This window comes from Ochotona curzoniae, unplaced genomic scaffold (genome assembly GCF_017591425.1).
Source record: "Ochotona curzoniae isolate NIBS_2020 unplaced genomic scaffold, NIBS_Ocur_1.0 contig_3622, whole genome shotgun sequence".
Taxonomy (NCBI): domain Eukaryota; kingdom Metazoa; phylum Chordata; class Mammalia; order Lagomorpha; family Ochotonidae; genus Ochotona; species Ochotona curzoniae.
Genome location: NW_024465926.1, coordinates 13,421,308 through 13,447,389, shown reverse-complemented (window position 1 = coordinate 13,447,389; position 26,082 = coordinate 13,421,308). Strand labels below are relative to the sequence as shown.

The 26,082-nt window shown below is 51.8% G+C and overlaps 2 protein-coding genes across 4 annotated transcripts in view; both read left to right on the top strand.

Moving 5' to 3' along the window:
* Positions 1–6,639: 6,639 nt before the first annotated feature.
* PLA2G15 (phospholipase A2 group XV) lies at positions 6,640–18,940 on the top strand. 2 transcript variants are annotated; one of them, XM_040982489.1, is made up of 6 exons: positions 6,640–6,788; positions 11,036–11,192; positions 13,965–14,083; positions 14,262–14,360; positions 14,772–14,996; positions 17,167–18,940. In XM_040982489.1, the coding sequence occupies exons 1-6, from the start codon at positions 6,680–6,682 to the stop codon at positions 17,673–17,675; spliced, it is 1,218 nt and encodes a 405-aa protein (XP_040838423.1). In that variant the 5' UTR covers positions 6,640–6,679; the 3' UTR covers positions 17,676–18,940. The 2 variants fall into 2 exon arrangements, with proteins under 2 accessions (XP_040838423.1, XP_040838424.1); XM_040982490.1 differs by lacking the exon at positions 6,640–6,788 and adding an exon at positions 9,288–9,380.
* Positions 18,941–21,847: 2,907 nt separating this feature from the next.
* SLC7A6 (solute carrier family 7 member 6) overlaps positions 21,848–26,082 on the top strand; it is a 36,506-nt gene continuing 32,271 nt past the window's right edge. Inside the window, exons 1-2 of one of the 2 annotated variants that reach the window (XM_040982487.1) lie at positions 21,848–21,887; positions 23,680–23,811. The gene's annotated coding sequence lies outside the window, so the exon portion shown is untranslated. Of the gene's footprint in view, positions 21,888–23,283; positions 23,812–26,082 lie in introns of those variants that run through there. The other variant, XM_040982486.1, reaches the window with a different exon arrangement.

Sequence of the window (26,082 nt, the reverse complement as noted above, 5' to 3'; positions counted from 1 at the left end):
GGATATGGGCAGGTGGCAGCTCCTCTCGGGGGTGTCCGCTCGAGGCTGTCTCCACGCCCCCCTCCCACCGGAAGCACTAAACGAATCAGCCGTGCAGGGGAGGGAGGAGAGAAGGTCCCTCCCCAGGCCCCTCCCCCCTATAAGCCGGGAATGTTAAATATTTGCTCCTGGGGCGTGGTGCAACCATGAGGTGAGACCCCGCCCCTGAGCACGCCTGCGTCAGGAGGAGTCGGACCTCCCTACTGAACACGCCTATGGATGCTAACTCCCAAAAGCTCCCAGGAGCTGTAACCCTCAGGTTGCTGAAACCTGGGGTTGTTCTCCCTCAGGACAGAGGCTCCACGCCTACCACGAGCGATCCCGACGCTCCGTGGGCTGGTTCTCTCCCCTCGTGGTGCCCCCATCCGGAGCCTGCCCTTGTCCCCTCTCCTTCTCAGATCCTTCGGGAAACTTTCCTTCAGAACTGACCCAGCCATTGTGGCATCCCTGATGGTCCAGTGCGCATCCCCACGGCAGAGGCGCTCAGGCAGGTCCAGGTCCCCACCAGGTGACAGCAGCAGGTACCCAGGGCAGTTTCCCCAAATCTCAGCGTGCCCAAGTGTCCACCATTGCAAGGCGGTTTCTGACATTCGGACTCTTCTGGAAAAACTAAATCCGTTCAGATAATAGGAATCCCTGATTGGTTCACTCACTCCTTCATGTGGGGCCTCCCACATCATCCATTGCTGCAAAACTCTCACCCCGTCCCCCGACAGGCCACCACTTGCAACATGACTTAGTGGTCATGTAAGGTCCCCTCACTTGAGGACACTAGTGCACCCCCGCATTGAATGGACAGCTTCTGTCGTCGGGTTCTTCAGCGATGGTAGCCTCCCTTGGGTCCCGGGGTCTGTTGGAGTAGGGGGGCAAGGGAAGGGGCTATGCTTCCTCCCCTTCCCTCTGTGCTTCTGCTCTAATCACACCAGCTCTTCCTCATGCTTTTCACCTCTGAAGCTCCTCGCGTCGTAGCAGGGCTCCACTCTGAAGTTGGGAAATTTCTGTTTTTCCTCATCCGAGAGTCCATCTGGTTCTAGGGGTTCATTAGTCCCACATGAACGAATGAATGAGTGAATGAATGAATGGGAGTGAGGCTCCAAAGGGGTAAGGAGGGGGTCCCGTGGGCCTCACACATACAGTTTCACTAACCTCAGCTCTGCGCTGGGGAGGGGCCAAGAGTGTGGTGGCTCTGGTGGAAAGTTCTGGGGAAAAGGAATGGTGAAAGGCGCCCCCCACCCACACACACACACACCCTTTCTTGGCCAGAAAAGATCCGGCGGTGGAAGAGGACTCGGCGCTGGAGGCACCTGCGGGGACCCTTGCCCAGACCCAGATCCTCCATCCGGATCTCCAGGGCCACCTCGGCCGCTGGTTGCCGCGCCACCAGGCCCACTAGAGGGCGCACCGACGCTGTTGAACCAGATGGTGAGGGCCGGAGCGTGCAGGAGCTGGCAGGCAACTGAGCTGGATGCAGAAAGTGAAAAGGGTTGCCTTCGCCACCACTCACCAGGCAGCTTCCTTCCCTTTTTAGAATCTTCTGTGGTCCCGGGCTTCCTGAATAGAGGCCACGTTTAGAGCTTGATTGTGTCATGTTTCAAGCGCCCCAGTCTCATCATCCTGTTCCTTTCTCATCTACCATGTCCCCACTCTGTGTTTTGGATGCCTGCTAGTGATTCTTTTTTTTTTTTAATTAAAAAAAATAGTATTTACTTAAAAACATTCAGAATGTCAACTGAACAGCTGTAACTTTTTTTCAATTATAAAGTGGTATCATTTAACAGAACAATGATTTTGCATAAAATGCATCAGGGACAACTGAAGATGAAAAAACTTGCATCCTTGCATAGAACTAATTTGTGCTGTGCACAGCAAGACTCTGCTTTAGATTTCCCTGCCAATTTACAACGCTGTACAATACCAGACAGTGTCACCCAGACAAGGCTAGTGGTTATTGAAAATACAACCAGGGACCCGGTGAGATGGCTCTATTAGCTAAACCTCCACTTCCAAGCACTGGAATCACATATGGGTACTGGTTCATGTCCCAACTGCTCCACTTCCCATCCACCTCCCTGCTTGTGGCCTGGGAAAGCAGTTGAAGACAGGCCAAAGCCTTGGGACCCTGCACCCACATGGGAAACCCAGAAGAAGCTCCTGGATCCTGGCTTCAGATCAGCTCAGCTCCGGCCATTGTGGCCATTTGGGGAGTGAATCATCAGACGGAAGATCTTTCTCTCTCTGTCTCTCCTCTCTGTATATCTGACTGTCCAATAAAAATAAACAAATCTTTTAAAATAAAAAAGATTTTTAAAAAGTGGCTGCAATGGTCAGAGCTGAGCTGATCCAAAGCCAGAACCTTCTTCTGGGTCTACCACATGGGTGCAGGGTCCCAAGGCTTTGGGCCATTCTCCACTGCTTTCCCAGGCTGCAAGCAGGGAGCTGGATGAGAAGTGGAGCAGCCAGGACACGAACCAGTGTCCATATGGAATACTAGTGCTTGCAGGCTGAGGATTAGCCAGTTGAGCTATTGTGCTGCCCTGGGTAGTGCTGCACTTGCTGTGCTCCCCTGCCTGGAGCTCCTGTTCACCTGCCATCACCCTGTTTTCCTGGAAAACTGCTACTTATCCTTCATTTCCATTACAGATGATTCTTCCTCAGGCAGCAATCTTGGATGTTTAAGCCAGATTAAATGTTCTGTTCTGGGCTCTTTGCCTGCAGATGCCATTGTAATCAGATCAATGTTTGGTTCTCATGACTCCAGGGGAAGCTTGGGCAACTGACCCTGGACTTGCAATCTTTCTTTGCCTCCACCCCACCCCCAGACCCAGAATAGCTGTTCCGGGTAAGGGAGATTTGAGCTTGGGTGGGTGAGAGAGAGTACAAAGGGCTTGGTAGTGGGAGGAAATGTTGTGTATGGATTCTTCCTGTGACTGGGCTTATTTCTTAGCTCAGGAAATAGCTCTCCATGGTAACACCCTCCTTCTTTTTAGTCTTCTAGCCCTACTGACCTCTCAGCCCTTTAGCTGGACTTATTTTTATTTTTATTGACAAGGCAGATCGGATATGCAGAGAGGAGACACAGAGAGAAAGATCTTCCATCTGCTGGTTCACTCCCCATGGCCACAATGACTGGAGCTGAGCCAATCAGGAGGTACAGCCAGGAGCTTCTTCCAGGTCTCCCAAGCAGGTGCAGGGTCCCAAGGCATTGAGCCATCCTCAACTGTTTTCTCAGGTCACAAGCAGGGAGCTGGATGGCAAGCGGAGCAGCTAGTGCCATATGGCACCACAGGTGGAAGATTAGTCTAATAGGCCATTATGCCAGCCCCAAAAGAGGTGTAATCTAGACAGCAAGGAAACTATTAAGACTGGAGAGGAGATGGGGTGTCGGGTAGGGCCCGGGTCACCTGATTCAGGTCCTTGGGCCCACCTGAATGGTGAGTGCTGGGTTCATGGTGCAGGGGTCCACCAGGGCCTGGGTTGGGTGGCCCAGGGCACCAATGGCGCTGAAAGAAGTTCACTGGTCTCTGGGGCATGCTTGTGGGGACTTGGTTTGTGTACTTGCAGAGGTCTGGGGATGGCACAGGTAGGAGGATTCGGGGCCTGAGGTTTCATGTCCAGGATTGGCGGTCTGGCCGTGAAGTACATGGATCAGAACTGGGCTTCCTCAGTGGAAAAGACAGAGCAGTGGACAGCATGTCCAGATGCACATGGAGGATATGGCAGCCCACTGGGGCCTGCTGAGGACACCTGGTACCATAGCAGAGCAAGGAAGACAGAAGAGATTGGACAACTATCCCGGCCAAGCATTGACAGCAAATATCTGGTAAATGGAGACTATAAGGTGGACTGTCAGCCAATGGACCCTGGAAGGATTTCTTCCTCCTTGGATTGGCAAGATTGACAGCATTTCAGGACTATCGAAACCACTAGGGCAGAACCCTTGGAGCATGAGCCACATTGGGAACCTGGGTTGGTATCAGGCAGCCATTCTCCATCCCCGGGTACTGGGACGGTTGGAAGGCTGTGTGCAGCTTCTCCCCTTCTCTCCCCCTCCTTACCCCAGAAACAGGAAAAGAAATAGAAAATTTGGAAACAGAGATTACATCCACTTATTCCTAACCCAGTGTATACAAGATCTTGTGTATACTGGTTCTCTCCCTAAATGGCCACCAAAGCCAAGGCTGGGCCAGTCTGAAGCCAGGAGCCAGGAGCTTCCTCTGGGTCTCCCATGTAGGTGTAGGGACAGAAGGGTTTGGGCCATCCTCTGCTTTCCTAGGTACGTCAGGAAGCTGGATGAGAAGTGGTGCAGCTAGGACTTGAACCACCATGCATATGGGATGTTGGTACTGCAGGATGAGGCTTTACTTGCTATGCTACCCCCCAGCAGGATGTTTTTAAGATGTATTTATTTGAAAGGTGGAATTATACAAAGAAATGAAGAAACACAACCTTCCCTACACTGGTTCAGTTTCTAAATTGCCACAATAGCCAGGCTAAAGCCAGGAACTAGGAGCCTCTCCTGGATCTCCCATGTGGTGATAGGCACTCAAGTACTTGGGCCTTCTTCTACTGCTTTCCCAGGGACATACGCAAGGAGCTGGGTGGGAAGTAGAGCAGCCAGTACTTGAACTGGTGCCTATATCAGGCAGCAGCTTATCAAATGGCACCATAGTAGTACTCACCCTGTCAAAAAGATCTTTGATTACCAGGTCCTGCCATTCCTCCCCTAATGACCATGGTTCATAATATCTGCAGAGTTTAGGGGTAGAGGGCCCCCAAACCACTAATGAAGACAGGGCCACTTTCCCAGAGGCCCTTGGTCACCTAATGCTGCTGAACTCAGACTGGCCAGGGTACAAGGCAGCCCAAGCCCAACCTCATCCCTCGTGACCCCTGGCTCTCGGCTTCTGCCTGTCTGTAGCACTGGCCTTTGCCAGATGGATCTTCAGTAACTGCCTGCTGGGGCCAGGGATGAAGGTAGGGGAAGTAGGGTTCAAGGAAGTGGGACCCCTGAACCAGGGCCTAAGATAAAAGACAGTTCTGGTTTGGAAGGGTCTGGGCCTAGCATGGTAGCCTACGGTTGAAAGTTCTTACCTTGCATGCGCCAGAATCCCATATGGGTGCCAGCTGCTCTACTTCCCATCCAGCTCCCTGCTTGAGGCCTGGGAAAGCAGTCGAGGTTGGCCCAAGCTTGGGGATCCTGCACCCGTGTTGGAGACCTGGATGAAGCTGCTGGTTCCTGGCTTTGGATCAGCTAAGCTCTGGCCATGGTGGCCATCTGGGGAGTCAGTCAGTGGATAGAAGATCTTTGTCTCTCCTTCCCTCTGTAAATCTTACTTTCCAATAAAAATAAATCTTTTAAGATTTTTTAAGTGTTATTTTATTCTTATTGGGAAGTCAGATATACAGAGGAAGAGAGACAGAGAGAAAGATCTTATGTCTGATCATTGCACTTTAGCTGGTAGTCTACTGCACTGGGCACAAAAAAATAAATAAATCTTAAAAAAAAAAATACTGGAGAGTCTGTCAATTGCTAATTGCCAACATGTTTTCCTGTGAGAATTCAGGAGGATTGGGCCAAGAGGGTGGGCAGCTGGATGAAGGGGGCCCAGTCCATTTCCAAGAAGAAGGAAGGGTTAGGAGGGAGTTATGGGCAGGGGTTGCGTGGAAGATGAAGAACTCTGCAGACACTGGCCCTTCCACCTCAGGATGATGAGTGGTGCTGGTCTATTGTGGCCTCACTGTTAGTGCCAGTTCCTGCTGTGGGGAGTCTGTCCTCTGTAGACCCCCAGGTTTGCTAGGATTATGGTGGGGGTGGGAGGCAGGAGACACATAAGCCCTCTTGATGCCTCTCCCAGCCGGCATGGGAACTTGCAGATGGACCGTAGTGCAAGCTGGGGGCTTAGTGCAAGCTGGGGGCTCGAGCCCACTCCCAACACCCGCGTCCAAATGCCCCAAAGGGCAGAGTGACAGCTTTCCTCCACATTTCCAAAATCAACGGACAGAGCTCTCGCCCTAGGGAACAACACCGACCTGGCCTCTCCCAGCTTTGCCAGCACCCTAACGCAGGGGCACACGGCAGGTGGAGGGGACTGGGAAGGAAGTTACTGGGCCGGGATGATGGAACCCAGGTTCTTCGTGGGTAGAATGGCAAGAACTGGTATGAAGGTCCTAAAAAGGTCCCGGAAGCCTGGGGTGGGGAGCGGGGTTGTCACTTCCTTACTTCCTGGTTTTTCCAGGGGTCGCTCCGCATGGGCGAGCATGGACCCCTTAGCGTCTCCCGTCGGATCCATTCTAGATCCTGCAGGTTTGGGAGGTTCCAGGAGCTGGAGGTGAATGTTAGGCGGGGCGCGCAGCAGCCAAGGAGCCACAGATGGTGCTGCGCCTGGATGGATCGATGCGCTCGGCGCGCAGCGCTGTCCAGCTGAATGGCGGGGGGCTGGGCGGGGGCGGAGCGGAGCGCGCCCTGGGCAGGGCGGCGAGTCCCCATTTGTGGGCCGTTTACGGGGGGCGGGCTCTGATTGGCCAGGTGCCCGGGGGAGGCTCCGGGCGGCGGGGTTAAGCACGTCGCCGCTGCTGGGGCCTAGGCGCCAGCCCTGAGTGCTGATCCCGCAGCGCCCACCTGCAGCCGCGGCCGCGCGCTATGGCCCTCCACATCGTTCCCCGGCGCGCGACGCTGCTCCCGAGTGTCCTCCTGGCCCTGTTGATGCTGCTGTCGGACCCAGCTCAAAGCCATCCCCCGGTGGTGCTGGGTGAGCCAAGTGTTTGGTGATGGGTGTAATTGGCAGGGCGGGGTGCAGGCAAGGCTGACCTCGTCAGGAAATGGGAAGCGTCCTGGTGTCTTTTCACCTGGGTCAGTGAGTCCGCCTCTGGCCTTGCCAGATGGGAGCCGGTGGGAGGCTTGGCGGCCATTGCTCTGCCTGTCCATCTCTATACCAGGCCTGACGAAGCCTTCCATATCTCGGTTTTGGGGTTGGGAAAGCCTGAAACTCCTGTGCCCATATTACAGAGGCGTTGAGCCATCCAGCTCCCTGCTTGTGAGGGGCGACCTCAGAGTTGGCCCCTGTAGTCCCTAGGCAGCCTGGAGGCCATCACCTTTCCTCTTTCCAGCCACCTGAAACCTTCCATGTGTTGTAGTGTGTTACTGGAAGGCAACTCTGGGGGAGCAGGGGGCAAATTACGCTGCCCACCAAGCCCCCGCTTTCACTCTCCTGTTAAATGGGTGGCACTGGCTTGCGCCTGCAAGTCTGAGAAACTAAGAGAAAACAGGGCCAGCATTTGGGACAGTGGTGGTAAACAGATGTTGGACAATAGACCTGTACTCTGATCCCTGCCAGACTTAATTGGATTGGGACACTAAGTGGGACACTTAGTGTGGACTGAGTAACCTCCCCGACCCGCTGCCTGCTGAATCCTAGACTTGGTAACTCTACAGGAGCCACAGTGGTTTCTCTCAATGGGCCAGGATGACCCCTCTGGGAGGCCCGGATGGCTCATTCAGGCCATGGATTCCATCTGCAGCTGGAGTGTTTGTAGCCAGCAACCTGAGGCATCCATTTACACCTTGACCCCTCCCTGCCCACTGTGAGTGCTGTTTCTGCTTTGAATATGTTAATGGAGTAAGGCTGGCAGGCAGGGTGGTCCCAGGAGGCCTCACCAGGCAATGCTGCAGGTGGGTGTTGGGCTCCGTTGCAGAGATGTATCTGCACTGGGCAAGTACAGAATTCTCTGCCCCAGGCTGGCTGGCTGGGTGTCAGGGAAGGCAACTGGAACTAGGATCAGAGAGGGTTCTAGGCAGAGGAACCAGCAGCGTGGCAGAAGGAGGCAAGTGTGCAGCCCAGGGTGGCTAAAATGGAGTGGGGGTAGGAGACTGGTTGGATCATCTGGACTTCACCCTAGGGGCCACATGTGTGGGTCGTAGAAGTGCTGAATATAAGCGGTGTGAAGTATGTGGCTTTGGGAAGTTTGTGGTCTGCAGCCAGAGTGTGTAGCTTTTTTTTTTTTTTTTTTTTTTGCCTGGCCTGGTGTTGACTGCTCCCAGTCCTTAGTGAACCTAACTCATAGCAGAGGAGTATTGGGCTCCAAGCAAAGTCGCAGAGCAGCCAGAATCCTTTTTTTGCTGCTTCTTAGGGAGTGAGGCTGCTGCTGTTGACTCAGGATGAGCCGCATCTGGGCCCAGGGCAGGAGCTGATCATGACTGTCCGGGAGGGGGTCAGCATTCTCCTAAGGTAGGACTTGAGTGGTACAAGAAGCAGAGGTCAGAAAAATGAGCCTGGCCATGGGAGACGACTGTAGGCAAGCCATCCCTACCTCTCCTGGTCTTAGTTTTCTCATCTGTTAGGTGGGCGTGAGAGATACGTGGATGGCCCCTGTCTTAGTTCCAAGCACCTAGGAGTTTAGGAAGTGATCCCTGCTATTTTTAGAGGTCACATGCCTGAGCAGGGCAAGGGTTGTCTGGACAAAGCAGACCTGCTGACTTCTTTCAACCATTTCCTCTTTGGTGGAGATAGTGGTACAGGTCTCCGCAGTGCCCTGCCCAGTCCCCAGGCATTAGCATCCAAGCGGGGAATGCTGGGGGCTCTTGGCTTCCACACCCACATCATGAAAGGTGGTGAAGGTGAATCTGTCTCCCATGCACCCTGAAGACACCGTGGGAGCGCCTTGGAGAACCCACCTTCGGAGGGCTGGGCTCCCACGCACTGGTTGTTTGCTCATGCATGGGTCGTTTGGCCTGGATGGGGCTGTGTTTGGGAGGTACCAGGGACATGACATATGGGAGCAGGTGAGACTTGAAAGTTCAGTGAGAGTAAATGGAGTGTGAAGGACTTTTTAAGCATTTGTTTATTGTTTAGAAGGTAGAGCATCAGAAAGAGAAAAAGGTCTTCCACTCACTGCTTCACTCACCAATCTGCTACAATAGTCAAAGCTGGGCCTGGATGAATTGGGGAGCCAGAAACTGTATCCTTATGTTGTACAGGGGTGGCATGGGTCATCTTAACTCTGCCTTGCTACACACATTAACAGGAAGCAGGATTGTAACCAGAGCAGCTGGTACCCCCTAATAGAGCATCATGATGTTGCAGGCAATGGCATACCCTTAACCCACTGTGCCACAATGCTGGCATGTGTGAGGCTCTGAGTGCTGCACAGTGAAGCAATGCAGATGGGCTAGGGTGTTGCAAGAACCCCAGGGTTCTGTGTGACCAGAACAGGCTTGCTGGCGGGGAGAGAAGTCATACTTGGGACCTGGTCACATGAAGCCTTGCCGGGCTGTGGTTGGAATGGTATGCTGATTCAGCCTGTCTCCAACACATGCTCACTGTGGGACCTCAGAAACCTGGCAGGTACCAGTCTGAGCTTCTCTCACTTTGTTTCTGTCCATGATCTCCCTCCTGCAAGTCCACATTACTTTCTCTGCATTCAGTTTTGGCTTGGTTCAGTGGCTCAGTGTTCTGTTCTGCTGGCTCTTCCTTCTTTCTCTCGGCATGATCAAGGTGCCTGCGATGGCTGTAAGTGGAAAATCTTTGGGTTCAAACCTCAAGAGTACGTATCTAATGACAGGCCTATAGTAGCCTTGGCCAAACTTTGGGTGTTCTGGAATTCGGAGGGGTCTCCAAGTCAGAGCCCCCCTTTTTTTAAAGATTTATTTATTTTTATTGAAAAGTCAGAAATATACAGAGAGGAGGAGAGAGGAATATTTTTCATCCATTGATTCACTCTCCAAGCGGTCAAGCAAATCTGAAGCCAGGAGCCTCTTCCAGGCCTCCCACGCGGCTGTAGGGTCCCAAGAGTTTGGGCTGCCCTTGACTGCTTTTTCCCAGGCCACACGCAGGGAGTTGGATGTGAAGTAAGGCCACCAGAACACAAACCAGTGCCCAAATGGGATCCTGGCACATGCAAAGCAAGGACTTCAGCCAGCTACCGTGCCAGGCCCATGCTTGGGTCTCTGAACCCATGTGAGAGACTGGGAAGAAGCTGTGGGCTCCTAGCTTCAGCCTGGATTAGCCCCAGCCATTACAGCCATGTGGGGAGTAAACTACCAGATGAAAAATTATCTGCCTCTCTTTTCTCTGTAATTCTGCATTTCCAATGAATAAAATAATCAATCTTAAAAAAAATGTCATGGGGTCTGGCATGGAGGCCCAGCAGCTGAAGTCCTCACCTTGAACGTGCTGGGATCCCATATAGGCATTGGTTCTAATCCCAGCAGCCCCACTTCCCATCCAGTTCCCTGCTTGTGGCCTGGGAAAGCAGTCAAGGATGAACCAAAGCCTTGGGACCTTGCACCCACAACAGACACCTGGAAGGAACTCCTGGTTCCTGGCTTTGGATTGGCTCAGCTCTGGCCATTGCAGCCACTTGGTAGTGAATCACTGGAAGGAGATCTTCCTCTCTGTATATCTGACTTTTCAATGAAAATAAAGAGACCCAAGCACTTAAACCTTTCTCTACTGCTTTCCCAGGTGTTTTTACCAGGTCGTTGGATGAAAGTGGAGCATTGGGATTCAAATTTGTGTTCCTACAGGATGCCAGTATTGCATGCAGAGGCTTAACCTTCAGCTAGCTCCCAAGATCTCGTTTCACAGATAAGGAAATGGAGCCTACCATGAGGAAGTCACTTCAAATTGAAACCCAGTCCTGGGAAAATGTTCTTGTTGAAGACAACAAGGGGTTCACTAGGGAAGACACAAGGCAGTCCGGAAGAGTAATGGGGCTTCCCCGCAAATATGCCAGGCCTCTCCCAAGCCTCTTACAGGCTTCTCTTGCACTACCATGTACCATGTCACTGTAGTAGTTTTTCTGTGTAGAAATAGTGTCCAGGCCCCTTTGTTGGGGTCCCCGCTTTTTGGTCTTCCTGCCCCGGCACTGTGTTTTGATTTGAGGTGTAGAACTGTGGAGGTCTACCCAGGGTATTACTGGCTCTTGGGCAGGGTCAGTCGTGAACTGTAAGGTTTCCTGACAGGCCCAAGACTCACATGTGTCTTGTACGCCCTCACAGTGCCTGGTGATTTGGGCAACCAGCTGGAGGCAAAGCTGGACAAGCCAAAGGTTGTGCATTACGTCTGCTCCAAGAAGACAGACAGCTACTTCACACTCTGGCTGAACCTGGAACTGCTGTTCCCCGTCGTCATTGACTGCTGGATCGACAATATCAGGTGGGTGCACTGTGCACTGGAGGGGTCTCCACAGAGGCCATCACAGCCCCACTTCAAGACATGGGTCTGTGATCCATTTCTCTTCCGGGGACCTGTGGCCCTCCACGCAGTGTGCTCTGGGCTGACCTGGCCAGCACTGCCTCTGTACTCTCCCAGGCAGAACCTTCCTGCTGCTTGTGTCCCTCCCTTCTCCAGTTCAGCCCTTGCCCCTCAGGCCCCATCTATACCCTACACTTGACCTTCATCTTTTCTTTGCTGTGGCTTGGCCACATCTGACCATCCAGCCACGTGTTCCTCCTAGGGCAGGCCATGCCTTCACACGTGCTTCTTTCCGATGGAATCTACTTCTGTTCCCCTTGTCTGATGCTGTATTTACTTGTTGTCTTCATTCCCCCATTTGCCCTTTGAAACCTGATCTTACTTCCTTTGTGACTATCTCCTGCCACTCCCTGTTGCTCTGAACTCACATCATGTTTCCTCTCCAGTGTCAAACCATGTTTCCATGGATATTTTCCCCAGTTGAATATAGAGACTATCAATTCTAGATACAGTTACATGCCATGTTGTGAGATGGTGACGTAGCAGTTAGCAGTTGGTTCCGTAAGATCTTATAGCTCTTTTCTTGTGATGTTATAGCTGTCATAACATCATCAGTGTAACTCATTACTTCTCTGTGTGTGGTGACTTTAGTGTAAGTGAGCCTGCTGTGCCGCTAGTTTTCTAAAAATATAGCAGTGCAATTATATACAGTGTATAATGCTTGGTAGTAAGTGACATTATCACTGGCATATGTATTTACTTATAATTGTTCTAGAGTGTCCTTTTACTAAATGCAGAACAGCAGGCTGTATTCTGTATGAGTTTGTACATCTTGAATTCACCAAGTCTCTTGATGGCCTCCAGAGGTCATGTGCAGTAATTGACCTGCCCTTCTAGGTTTGTGTAAGCAGACTCTGACAGAGCAACGAAACCACCTAAAGATGCATTGCTCAGAACACAGCCCTGTCGTTCCAGTGATGTAGCGCTGTGCCCACTATCATTCAGTCTTAAAAGCAACTCTGTGAAACAGGCCCCATTTTTAAACTTTTTTTTTAGGTGACACAGGAGAGCAAATCTGGAAGCTCAAAGAAATGATAAAATTGCTTGTGCTGATTCAGCTGAAAAATGAACTGCAAAACCAGAATTCTAACCCGGAACTGTGTGACTCAGGGTTGAGGTCTACTTCCAAACTAAGTTCCCTAAAAACAGGAACTGTTGTCTTTTGGTTTTCATATAAATACAGTGAGGAACAAAGTTGGGCTTAATGTCTACTTGAGTGGAAGGAGTTTCATAAATCCTGAGTTTTTCCCAGAGACCTGCTTTTCTAGGCACCCTGCCCTTCCTGGTGGCCTATGCGTCCCCTCTGTGTGGATTGGGGTTATTTCTAGGTCGTTGATTTCTATTCCTATTTTTGTCCTGGAGACATGGCCTTGTGTGCTGGCAGTTGGAGGTGTCTTGTTCTCTTTGTACTTGCGTATGGCATGCAGCATAGAACTGCTTTGGCTTTCTGGAATGATTTTCTGCATTTTATTGGGTGGCTGCTGGGAGAGTCTGTAGTTGGTCCTGGAGGGAATGATCCCCAAAAACTGTTATTGAAGTCAATGTTGGGGATCCTGTCAGCTGCCTGTGACTTGTGAAGGTCCTAGAGATCCAGGTCACCGGGAGCGTTAGGCTCCTGGTTTCTAGGGAACACATTTGCTTCTTTGGTGTCCGTTGAGATCAGTGTCGTGGTCTTAGCTTTGGCACAAGACTTCTGTTCTGTCTCCCCCTTCCCCATCCCTGCACTTCTGTGGCCCCTGGAGACCCATTTCCCTAGAGACAGGATCCAGCAGCCCTGTGCTTGACCTTAGGCAGGGGTCTCTCAGGTAGGGTTCTGTTTTACACTGCAACTACAAAAACTGTGAAATAATAGGTATGGTGTTTGAAGCTGCTAGGTCTATGGTAATTTATTACACAGCCACAGCACACTTAGCAAGGGCTGGTCATGATCCCAAATACTTGGTGGCCTGTATGTCACAGCATATAGGAACTTGCCAGCCCATTCTGGGTGTGTGGTCCCTGTCTTGATAGGTGATGTGGCTGTGGGGTATGATACAGGACAAGTCATGTGGACATGGTTCATTCACATCCTTCCACGACTGTATGGTTGGAGGGAGTCTGGTTGCTGGGTCCAATTCTCAGTGTAAGACTCAGCTGTCCCTGCCTGCAATCACAACAAGGCCTTTCTCCTGTCTCGCCTCACCTGTCCCCATCTTTGTCTAGCCTTATCCACCTTCGTGTCTGCCTGTCCATACAGCAGCCACAGGATGCTCAGGCCCAGAGGTGGAGTCCTTATCATCTTCTCTGCCCTATAAGGTGTTGAGGTGGTTGCAGGGGCTAGATCGATGCATATGAAGCTATGGGAGACCACAAGGATATGCTGGAACCTAGGGTCAAATGTGAGGTTCATGGCAGAGCCAGGACTAACACTTCCTTCTCTTCACCAGTTTGAAACACTCACTCTGGGGTAGCCAACACTAAGGAGAAATAATTATTACCTTGACTGGGAGTGAGCTTTGGTGGAAGTCCTTTAGGTCACTGATTCGTCCGTTGTACACTTGCCTTGTTACTTTCTTCTCCCTTGTGCCTCTGACCAAACCTGGAGATGAGGAGGCTTAGGACACAGGGTAATGTTGAGGATATCAAGCTCAGTGTCACCTTCAAGTTAACTGGCTCAGTGTCCCCTCTTGATAGGCTGATTTACAACAGAACATCCCGGACCACCCAGTTTCCTGATGGCGTGGACGTGCGTGTCCCTGGCTTTGGGAAGACCTTCTCGTTGGAGTTCTTGGATCCCAGCAAAAGCAGTGTGGGTATGTAGAGCTGGGGCTCTGCTCGACTCACAGAGTTTGAAAGGGTGTCCTGTGAGTCGTCTCTGTAGCCATCCTCCAGGTGTGTTGTTCCAGTGGATAGCACAGTCAGCATGGCAGGGTGGGATGGGTGGCAGGCCCTGACTATAACTTTCTCCAATACTCTTTTTTCTGTTTACAGGCTCCTATTTCCACACCATGGTGGAGACCCTTGTGGGCTGGGGATACACACAGGGTGAAGATGTCCGAGGGGCCCCCTATGACTGGCGTCGAGCCCCAAGTAAGCACCCACCCTTGTTCATTCTCTGGGGTTCTGGGGAAGCAGGGATGAGGCAGTCAGAGCTACCACTGGCCTTGGGCTCTATGCTGTTCCTGGAGTTCTGGGATGTCCCAGCTCCATCACAGTCACAGCAATAGCCATCGTTCCTGATGGGGTTGCCTTGTCCTTCTCTATCCTTTGCTCCAAGACCTCTGAGCCCTGGGGATAGGAGGGGGTGCAGGGTGGCAACTAAAGGAGCCTTTGTTTGCTCCCTTTATGGAAGCTGGGGGGAGGGCAGGGAGGACCTAATTGTGCCCATTTGGAATCTAGCCCTTTCCCCACCCGCCAGTCTGGGGTCTGACCTGTGGAGTGGTCAGTGGTTCAGTCCCTAGGACTCCTCTCACCTGACCCCTGCCTGGCTCTGGCCTGCAGATGAGAACGGGCCCTACTTCCTGGCCCTCCGGGAGATGATCGAGGAGATGTACCGGCTGTATGGGGGCCCCGTGGTGCTGGTTGCCCATAGCATGGGCAACATGTACACGCTCTACTTTCTGCAGCGGCAGCCACAGCCCTGGAAGGACAAGTATATCCGTGCCTTTGTGGCACTGGGTGCGCCCTGGGGGGGCGTGGCCAAGACCCTCCGCGTCCTGGCTTCAGGTAAGACTCCACTTGGCAGAGTTGGGGTGGACAGCAGGAATACTGGTCTCTGGGTGCTTCCGTGATGTACTGCTGAGCCAGCAGCCTTCGCGCCTCTTTTCCTAGGTCAGCATTTATTTTCCTCTAATGACTTTTTTTTTTTTTAAGATTTAGTGATTTATTTGAGAGAAAGAGCATCAGGGAGAGAGAAAACATGGAAGATCTTCTATCTCTGGTTCATTCCCCAAATGGCCATAGTTAGCTAGGACTAGGCCATGCTGAAGCCAGGAACCAGGATTCCCATCCAAGTGTCCTGTGTAGATGGCAGGGACCAAAGCACTTGGTCATCTGTGCCCCTCTCAGATGCATTAGCAGGAAGCTTGTCTGGAATCAAAGCAGCCAAACTTTAAACTGGCATTCTAACGTGTGATGTTGTGATCATGAGTGGTAGCTTAACCCAGTGTGCCTCAGCAAGGGCCTGCCATTCTTTTTCATATGTCCATTTTTCTAGAAAAAGGATCTAAGACTACTCCTGGTCTCTCCTCTCTAATTGATAGACCCTGTGATTGGTGTAAGTTTCTTATGCCGTATCCATGGATAGGCATAACATTGGTACATAGAAACTTGCTTATGTAGGTATATGCTTCCATGTGTGTTACACCCACATATACAGTCCAAGACTCGGGCCTGACTGGGTTTTACCCAGGGTCCGTTGGAGGCCCCTTCTCATTCCTTCTCACCTTCAGCCTCATTTCTCCATCCCCCACTTAGTCTAGAGAAAGTAGGCTATTTCCTATTTATGAACTGCGTCTCAGTCTGCAGGCACAGGAGCCTCTGTGGGCAGCACAGGGGGGAAGTGGATGCTGTTCTGTCTGGGTTTGCTCACCAGCCAGTTGGGAAAGTCACCCTTTTCCCCTTCCCTTACCAATCCACTTGCCTTTCACTGATTTTCAACATCTGCCAGCTGTGGCCAGACAGCGGCACTTCTAGAGCTAGGAGGAAGTATACTTTCCTCTGCTAGAACTGGCTGGAGTCCTGGGACTCCTTGTTCAGGAGCTGTGTCAAGTATTTCAGAAGTTTTTATCCAAAAGTCAGTGGCACTGCCTGACCTGCTTGACTAACTGACCATTATCATCAGTAGTGATGCTGAACCTCCCAGAAGTGACTGTGAGCTGACTGGACAACGGGTCCATGGCTCAGACCTTCAGAATATAGTAAGAACTCCTCCGCGCCCTCTGTGCCAGTCCAGCCTCTAACTCAGAGAGACAGATACAGGGAGGCATGGTGGCATTTGGACCCCGTCCCCTTTCAAAGGAAAGAAGCTGTAGCAGGAGCCCTGGCAGCCCAGGAGGAGGGGTGTGCTGTGGAGAGGTGGGCATCCACAGGCTTCTGGCCTCCCTCCCTTAGTCCTTGAAAAATCAGGAAGGGAGTGAAGGCAGGCCCAGCCAGAACCGCACCCTCTTCCTCCCTGCCCATGGAGGCTCCCTGTGCTCACAGAAGGAGATGCAATTCATAAATAGGAAATGGTAGTCTGCTTTCTCTGGCGCCAAGGTGGGATGACCCCTTCAGTTGCAGAGTTTTGGCCCTGAATGTGTTCAGGGGCCACTGTCCCAACATTCTAGCCCAGGTCCCTGCAATCTCACTGACTGGCGGGTACATCTATGGAATAGAAGGACCCTGCATCCACCAGCAGCCTTCCTTCTTGCCCTGTCTCCAGCTGGCCTTGCTGTCCAGAGGCAGGTGGCTGGAAAAATGCCAGGGTTGGCTGATGACCCATCTGACCCTAGGAAGAGAAAAACAGGCATAGTTCAACATGGTATAAGAGAAAGAGGAACGGGTCTCGGGGCTACCAACCCTAATTAGTCAGCTTAGGGAAGCAAAGCCAGCGCCCACACATACCCGGTTAAGTACTCCAGGGAAGGAAATGGGATAAATCACCCCAGGGTATGTGTGACCTAAAATCCCTTGAGAGGAAATGGCAAAGGGAACGACACCAGGTTTGCAAATGTGGTTTCTAGACACTGACAAAATAAGACAAAGCCACCGAAGCCAGGGCAGGGATGGGAGTTACAGTGGCAGAGCAGGAACAAGTAAACGTTGGCTGGACCTCTAGCCCAGGGTCTGACAGCCTGCCTAGTGACAAGGCCACCTGGCACCACTAAGCAGTCTCATTGGAGCTCTCCCCTTGCAGGTGACAACAACCGGATCCCTGTCATTAAGCCCCTGAAGATCCGGGAGCAGCAGCGATCTGCCGTCTCTACCAGCTGGCTACTCCCCTATAACTACACCTGGTCCCCAGAAAAGGTGTTTGTGCACACACCTGCAGCCAACTACACGCTGCGGGACTACCGTCGGTTCTTCTGGGATATTGACTTTGAAGATGGCTGGCTCATGCGGCAGGACACAGAAGGGCTGGTGGCCATGACGCCCCCTGGCGTGCCACTGCACTGCCTCTATGGCACTGGGGTGCCCACGCCAGAATCCTTCTACTATGAGGCATTCCCTGACCATGACCCCAAGATCTGCTTTGGTGACGGCGATGGCACTGTGAACTTGGAGAGTGCCCTACAGTGCCAGGCTTGGCAAGGCCGCCAGGAGTACCCAGTGTCATTACAGGAGCTGCCAGGCTGTGAGCACATTGAGATGCTGGCCAATGCTACGACCTTGGCCTACCTGAAACGAGTTCTCCTCGGGCCTTGATTGCAACATTCGGGCAGGATGTGCTTAGAAGACTTGGCCACGAGGCCTGTCCTTGGCCTCCAGGGCTGTCCTGCCCAAAGTCTGTGACCAGTCATTGAAAGGCTGTGTGTGTCTCAGGCCTTGAAGCATCCACACTGGGGAAGTGCTGTTTCTTGTTGTTCTTCTGTGGGAGTGAAAAAGAAGAAATAAGTGTAAATTCAAGGAACCATGGATGGGAAGAATGCTGCTGATGGAATCGTGACCTCAGGATTGGCCCTGTGGGGTGGACTGGCTGGCAGCTGCAGGGCCCCAGTCTGCAGGGCCATGCATTGCTCCTACTCCTGTGGCCTTTTCACACTTGGCCATCAGGCCCAGGCCCCTATGCCTTCCTGTGAGAGATGATACAGAGCTGTTTATGGTCCCTGGCCCCTTAGGTGATCCCTCCCATGTAATGGCCACAGGTTGGTCTGTCACCAGTCATGGGTGGCCAGAGCTGCTGGCTTCCCTGTGGCCAGGACAGCATGGAGCCCCCTGCAGGCAGGGCTGGTTTGTGTTTTCCAGGGTTCCTGGGGCCGGGGCAATCGTTCTACTCCTACCTCCCTGACACTGAAGAGCGGATTAGCTGTGCCTTGGGCAGCAGATGGCTCTCCTGCATCCGGGGGCTATGTCCTGGGAACGCTGAGCCTGGGCTGAGGTGTTGACCATGGTATGGAAGCTGGCACCCTTCACCTGGTAGTGTGATTGAAGGAGTGTCAGGCCAAGTGCCATGGCTTTTAGGTACTGATGAAGAAAGGGAGTGCAAGGAAACTGCCAAGAGCTGCTCTCTTGCCAACCCCACCACCACATTGCAGCCCTGGCCAGGATTTCTCTGGCATCCAGTAGAGCTGGCACAGGGCTGAGGGGGTGGTGAAGCACCTGCTCCCACAAGTGGTAGAGTGGTATTTAGTATGTAGGGACCAGCCCAGAAACTATAGTGGGTTACTTGAAAGATCAGGTGCTGTGACACCCCCTGGAGGTCTCCTGTTAGCTCCAGGGAACCTGCACGGTTCTTTATGTGGAGATTGTAGCCCTGCCTTGGTGGCTGTGGGCTTCTGCCGGGCAGCTGGCCAGGATTTGGGTCCAGGCCCCAAGTCAGGGCCCCAAAGCCATCTTTGGGGACTGTGCCATTTTCCCACAAGATGTCTTTGAGGCTGGATTCTCCCTGATCCCTACATGCCCAGCATCTGTCTCTCCCTCTCTAAGTATGCTTTACCTTGATTCTGGCAATAAAAGTATTCTGGATGCTGTAAGGTATCCTAGTCTTGGCTCTGTTCTGAACATAACAGAGAGGTGGCGGAGGTGCGTGGGGATCGGAGAGGTGGTCAGTCAGGAGCTGGACACAGAAGTGTGGCCTCTGTAGCCTTCTTTAGACTCTCTTCCTGTACCTTATCCTTAATCTTGCCTGGTCAGGCCCGCGCCCCTCCCCCCCCCCGCAAGTGGTAGGGGCAAGGATAATCCTACAGGTCACCCTGACTGGACTCCCCTTCCCAATCTCTTCAGTTTGCAGTTCTCAACATTCTGGGGACTTAAGAGTTCTTAGGATGCCACCCTTTGATTTTTTTTTTTCAAAGGCAGATTTTACAAAGAGAAGGGGAGGTAGACAGAAAGGTCTTCCATCCTTGGTTCGTTCCTCAAATGACTACAATGGCTAGAGCTGAGCCAGTCTGAAGCTGGGAGCCAGGAGCTTCCTTCGAGTCTCCCGTGGGTGCAGGCTCTCTAGGACTTGGGCTATCGTCTACTACATTCCCTGGCTGGAAGCAGAGGGCTAGGTCAGAAGTGGAGCACCAGGACATGAACCAGTGTTCATAAGGGATGCCAAAGCCACAGGGCAGAGGATTAACACCCCCCTCATTTTTTAAAGATTTATTTTTTTTTATTGGAAAAGCAGATTTACAGAAGGAAAGAGAGACAGAAAGATCTTCCATCTGCTGTTTCACTCCCCAAGTGGTCGCAACAGCTGGAGCTAAGCCAATCAGGAGCCAGGAGCTTCTTCCGGGTCTCCCACACGAGTGCAGGGTCCCAAGGCTTTGGTCTGTTCTCAACTGCTTTCCCAGGCCAAAAGCAGGGAGCTGGATGGACAGTGGGACAGCTGGAACAAGAACATGGTACCCAAATGGGATTCTGGGGGATGCAAGGTAAGGACTTTAAAGATTTATTTTATTTTTATTGGAAAGTCAGATATACAGAGAGGAGGACAGACAGAGAGGAAGATCTTTCATCTGATGGTTCACTCCCCAAGTGGCCGCAATGACCAGAGCTGCGCTGAACCGAAGTCAGGAGCCCTGAGCCTCTTTCGGGTCTCCCACGCGGGTGCAGGGTCCCGAGGCTTTGGGCTGTCTTCAGCTGCTTTCCCAGGCCACAAGCAGGAAGCTGGATGGGAAACGGGGCTGCCAGGATTAGAATTGGCACCCATATGGGGTCCCAACATGTTAAAGGCAAGGACCTTAACCACAGCTACCATGCCGGGCCTATGTTCTTTGATTCTAACCTAACTTCTTTTGAGATATTGAGGGAAGAAGAGACCAGATAGACTGATTACAGAGATCAAGATGGACAGAGATGGGCAAAAACAGAGTCCAAGAGAATAGGTCAAATAGAAACGGAAAAAGTGAGTCTGAGATGGAAACATTCATAGGGATGGGTTCCTGGCAGGAACATTGTGCAGGACCCAGATCCTGTGAGCCTTGCTAGCTTCTACGCTTTGGTTCACTCAGGGCCACTAGAGGGCGCTCTAAACCTTCTCATGGTACCAGCTATTATACTATTAGCCAAACCTGGTGGGTAGGGTGGCCTAGAGAGGAAATGAGTGTGCCTGGGGATATACATGTCCAGCTGAGCGCTGGCCTCTGTGATAGGATGACAGCAGGAAAGGAAGTTTTAGCCCCAAGTCCAGCCCTACTCCAGCCTTTCTCAGCCCCACTGCCACCCTTAGGTTTACAGCCACAGAAAGAGGACCAGGAGTTAGAGCATGATTCAGGGCCATCTGACCCCAGGGGAGGGGGGCAAATCCTGGCATTGCCAGCTCCAGCCATGTCTTCTGGGGGTGCCTCCTCCTGACTTAATTGCATCTCTGGTTCTGCAAGTGAAGAATGGACACAGAATGTACCCTGCAGGCAGGGTCCTAAGGCTCACTGGCGGTGGTGTTGAAGACTTAGACAGTCAGTGTGCTCAGTGTGAGGACAAGTGGACTGACGGCCAGTGAGTGATCACGTGTCCAGGACTGTCCCTCTGCCCAGACAGAGGCTGGAGGAGCTGCTCCTGGAGACAAAGGGTCAGACTGTACTGATGGGACGCACACACCCAGTCACACTTAGAGAAGGTGTTTATTGTAACAGAACGAGGAGGTTAGATCCACAGGTCATCTCAGGCCTCTAGGAAGAAAGCTGGGCAGGCTTTTGGGCAGGGGAGACTAAGTCATCCAAATCAATTTTAGGAACATTTACCCTGCGGGGCCAAGGCTAGAGGGAGTGAGACAGGGACTGAGTGGGAAGTTAAGATGCCTGATGCAGGTCCTGGGAAAGGGAAGGGTCTGACTGGGGTTGGACAGGGATGTGGGTGTGGTCTGTGGTCAGAGGATGGGCAGTCATGGGCACTGCTGGGGACAGTACTCCCCAGCCCAGGTCCTTGAGACGTGGACAAGAAACTGAGGGGAAGAGCCCAGGTTTGAGGCTGGCAAAAAGAAGCCGGGCGCTGTCTACGTTTGCCTGGATGCAGGTCTGAGCTGTGAGAGTTCAAAGGGAAGTCCTGGGGTGTGTAACTTCTCCGGATCCCACCGGAGAGTCAGCTTGTGTGTGACCCGAATGGGGTCCCCTGGGCAGAGGGCTCAAGCCAAATGGTCAGTAGGAACGTGGGGTGGGGGGGCTTCCTGAGGGAGGATGCCGGTGTGGAAGCCCTTGGCGACGCAGGGCAAGGTCGGGACCAGCATGGCTGAGCCAAGGTCACGGGCTCGTGAGGGGCTCGGCGAAGCCAGCTGGGGGCTGCTGGGCCGGGGGGGCCCTGAGGAGCCGAGCGGGCGGCGGGCTCCCAGCGTTCGGAAGCGCAGTTGCCGGCAGGCCTGGCACACCGCCTGGTCCCGAAGCGACGCGCGCTATCGCGCTCAGCGGCGAATGACGTAGCGGGGGCGGGGCCTGAGCGGCCACGGCAGCGGAGCCGGCTGCGCGACGGAGCATCCTGGCGGCGCCAGGCTGCGGAGAGGTAACGGGTCGTGGTGGTGAGGGGCTTCGGGGGTTGAGGGGGCTCGAGAGGGGGGGTCGTGAGGGGCTGCGAAGTAGGGCCGAGCGGCTCCGGGGCCCGGGCGGGGGGCCACCTCCCGTGGAGCCGAATTCTCCGCGGCCCCCGCTCCCGCCGCCGCGGCCGCCGCGTGCGGGATACGGGCCCGGAAACGGCGCGCTGCCCTGCGGCCTCCTGGAGGGGCGGGGGACGCTGTAAGGGCGCGAGGGACCCCGAGCGTGAGGATGACTCCCTGAGGGTGTGGGTCGGGGCGGCGGCGGCGGCGGCGGGGGGGGGGGCCTGCGCGTGAGGCTGATTGTGTTAAGAGGGACGACCCTGAGTCTGATGGCGACTTTGTGCGGGCGCGAGACCCTGAGGGTGAGGGAAGGGGAGGACCGTGAGTGTGAGGGTGCCTCTTCATGGACTTGTGGGACCCCGATGGGCGAGAGATTTGGAGGGGGACCCGGGACAGGAGGGCTGGTGTGCGGTGGCGTGGGAGCAGGGCTGTGGGGGAAAGCGGAGGGGTGAGTGTGAGGCCCGGCCTGTGGCTGGCTGGGCAGAGCTGCGGCGTGGGGAGAGAGGAAGCAGCTCAGCTGTGAGGAAGCTGAGTCTGTTCGCGGGCAGGGGACTCCCCAAGGACAGAGTGCGATCAGAGTGGGGATGAGGTGCTCCGTTTAGTTCTGTCCTGGCCCGCTGGACCATTGCACCTCTGAAATGTTTTAAGTTTGAAGTGAAATGTTCTAGAAAAGTCAGCCCGTGTAGGGTCAGGGTCTAGCGCAATCCACCTTTGAATGAAGAGGTGGGCCGGTGCACCTGTTTTGGGCACTGGGCTGTGTGGCGACACGGTGGTGTGGCAGCCAGTACCTCTTTCTGCATTCCATGGGAGCCTTCAGCAGGTGCTCTTTCTTTCTGCTAACATTATTACTGGGGTCCTCTTCTATTTCTGATTTTCTTTTTTTGAGATTTGGTTTTGCTTTTTCAGCCAAATTACTGTATTTGATTTTCCTTTCCTGGCAGACAGATAGGGAAACCACACGCCTGATTTTCTGTTTCCCATGGCCACCTCCTTCCTTGGCTTGCTGTGGACCTGTCTTTTTTAAAAAAAATTTTTTTTTTTTTTATTGGTGAGCAGAAAGGGTATACCTGTGTGACCCGACTGATTCCAATAAAGCTTGTTTTAAACTGAACTTTATTCTGTATGGATTTCTGGTTCTGAGCATGAACTCGAGCCTTACAGCAGGGCCCTCTTCTATTTGTGATCTTTTTTTTTGTTTTTCCAGCCAAATTACTGTATTTGATTTTCCTTTCCTGGCAGACAGATAGGGAAACCACACGCCTGATTTTCTATTTCTCATGGCCACCTCCTTCCTTGGTTTGCTGTGGACCTGTTTTTTTTTTTTTTTTAATTGGTGAGCAGAAAGGGTATACACGTGTGACCTGTCTGATCTTCCAGAAACTTCTTGGTAGATGAAATTTCCTAAGCCCTTTGCTTCCCTGTAGCCACTAGGCTGAGGATCCGTTTCTATACAAACAGCACCGAGAGGCCCCGGGGCCAGCAGCAGCTGCCCAGACATGCAGGGAGCTGACCAAGCCCACATGCTCCAACCCTTGGGGCTGGCTGCTTCTGAGGGACGCACTGTAGGCGTGATGGCACTTCTCAGTAATTGAGGAATGTCCCCAAAGGGCATGTGAAGTGGAAATTGTACAGAGGCAAATACCGTTGTGCTACTTACTCAATTTGTTTTTTCGGTAAATCGTCTCTTTTTCTTTGTTGCAGAGATTAAATGGGCAGGAGAGCCAAGTGGAATGATTTAGTCCTGTCTGCGGAGACTTGAGTTTCTTCTTAGAAGCTTTTCCATTTATGATGAGGGAGCTTGTCATACTGTGATTTTCACTTATTTCTTGACAGGTAAATATTGCCATTCTGTTCTCTACTACCATTTTAAAAAAAAAAAAAGATTTATTTTATTTTTATTGGAAAGGCGGATATACAGAGAGGAGAGACAGAGAGGAAGATCTTCCGTTCGATGATTCACTCCCCAAGTGAGCACAATGGCCGATGCTATGCCGATCCGAAGCCAGGAGACTCTTCCGGGTCTCCCACGCGGGTGCAGGGTCCCAAGGCTTTGGGCCGTCCTTGGACGACTGCCTTCCTGGGCCACAGGCGGGGAGCTGGATGGGAAGTGTGGCTGCCGGGATTAGAACCGGCACCCATATGGGATCCCGGGCGTGCAAGGCGAGGACCTTAACCACTGCACCATCGTGCTGGGCCCCTCTACTACCATTTATAAAGAGTTTTAGTTATTTGTATATAATATGAACATGAAGCTAGTAAAGAGAATATCTCACACATAATTAACAACTTTTTTAGTGTTATGTGCTTTGTAAAACTATTGTATAAATACTTTTCATATTACATTTTTATATTACATTTCTTTCTAAAGAGTAATTGTGGTAGCTTATGATTACAGATACTAATGAAGTTGTTGAAAAGAAGTAGAAAAGCATAGCTATGGAGACAGCTACATGGTACTTCAGAAAGTTTGTAGAAAATAAAATTAAAAGATAACCTTGTTTTGGTGCAAAAAATTTTGAAACCCATGCATAGTTCTTTCACAACACACATTTTCCATGAAGATTTCTAAGATGCCTCATATGCCTGGATTTCAAAATATGTTTGTACCAAAATAAACCTATCTTTCTTTTTCTTTTTAACAGAAGTTTATTTATTTATTTGAAAGAAAGCATTGACAGAGAAAGAAAAATCGAGATCTTCCCTGGGTTGGTTCACTCCCCAAATGGACACATTGGCTAAAGCTGGGCCTGTCTAGAAGCAAGAGCCAGAACCTTTCTCTGGGTCTTCCAAGTAGGTGCAGGAACTCAAGGACTTAGGCTTTCTGGGCCATATTTTGTTACTTTCCTATATACATTATTAGGGAGCTTAGATAGAAAGTGGAGCAGTGGGGATTTGAACCTGTGCCCATATGGAATGGCAGCTTGTAGGCAGCAGCTTAACTTGCTGTGCCACAGCTCTGGCCCAAATAACCTACCTTTTAAGTTCATTTTTTTGTGAACTTAATGAAGTTCCCTCTTAGGCAGAATATATTGTTGAAATTATGGCATCTGATCAACTATACTTGGGAGCTGAATTTTATCTGGAGTTTCCTGGTATCCTTGGTAAGAAGACAAGTATAAATGGTATTAAAACTTTTTGTATTTGTTAGAAAAATATAATAAATATATTTTAGTGTAGCATGAAGAAAATAACTGGGTACATACTCACTGTGGAAAATATGGAACTCATGTGGTGGTGTAGCGGGCTAATTCTCTGCTGGCTAGTGCCGGAATCCTATATCGGCAACGATCCTGGGTTCTCCTATTCCCATCTAGCTCCTTGTCTATGGGCTGGGAAAGCAGCAGAGGATTGCTTAGGTCCTGGGGACCTTGGACCCATGTGGGAGATCCAGAGGAGGTTCCTGGCTGCTGGCTTCGGATCAGCTCAGCTCTGGCCATTTGGGGGGTGGAGCAGTGGGTGGAAGCCCTCTCTTCATCTCTTAATTTTCTCTCTCTCTTTTTTTTAATATTTACTTTTATTGGAAAAGCAGATTTACAGAGAGAAGGAGAGACAGAAAGATCTTTGTCTGCTGGTTCACTCCCCAAGTGGGCCACAATGGCCAGAGCTGAGCCAATCTGAAGCCAGGAGCCAGGAGCTTCTAAGTCTCTCATGTGGGTGCAGGGTCCCAAGGCTTTGGGCCATTCTCTTTCTCCGGCCACAAGCAGGGAGCTGGATGGGAAATGGAACAGTCAGAACATGAACTGGCACTTATATATGATCCCATATGGGATCCTGGTGGATGCAAGGCAAGAAGGAGTTGGTCACTGGGCCACCATGCCGGGTCCTCCAATTCTTTCTTTAAAATTTACTTTTAAGAAAAATAAATTTTTTAGGATAATATATATAGAAATCAAAGAAGTACAGAAAAGACAAGTCCTCCATGTTTCCATTACAGTTAAGTTGTGCTATAATGCTCAACGGCATCTTTTTTTCTAGTCATTGATTATGGAAGAAGTTTTAATCTAGTTTGTAAAACTTGCCGTGTAACTTAACTTTGATCTTTTTTTTCCTAAAAATTGCATATGAAGTAGCATGGTTAAATTTTCATGGGAAGATTTTAGTGAT

Excerpts from the sequence above, each read along its gene's own strand:
- PLA2G15 (XM_040982489.1), top strand. The coding sequence starts at position 6,680 with ATGGCCCTCCACATCGTTCCCCGGCGCGCGACGCTGCTCCCGAGTGTC. Across the intron at positions 6,789-11,035 it reads CCATCCCCCGGTGGTGCTGG|TGCCTGGTGATTTGGGCAAC; the intron begins GTGAGCCAAGTG and ends ACGCCCTCACAG. Across the intron at positions 11,193-13,964 it reads TGCTGGATCGACAATATCAG|GCTGATTTACAACAGAACAT; the intron begins GTGGGTGCACTG and ends CCCTCTTGATAG.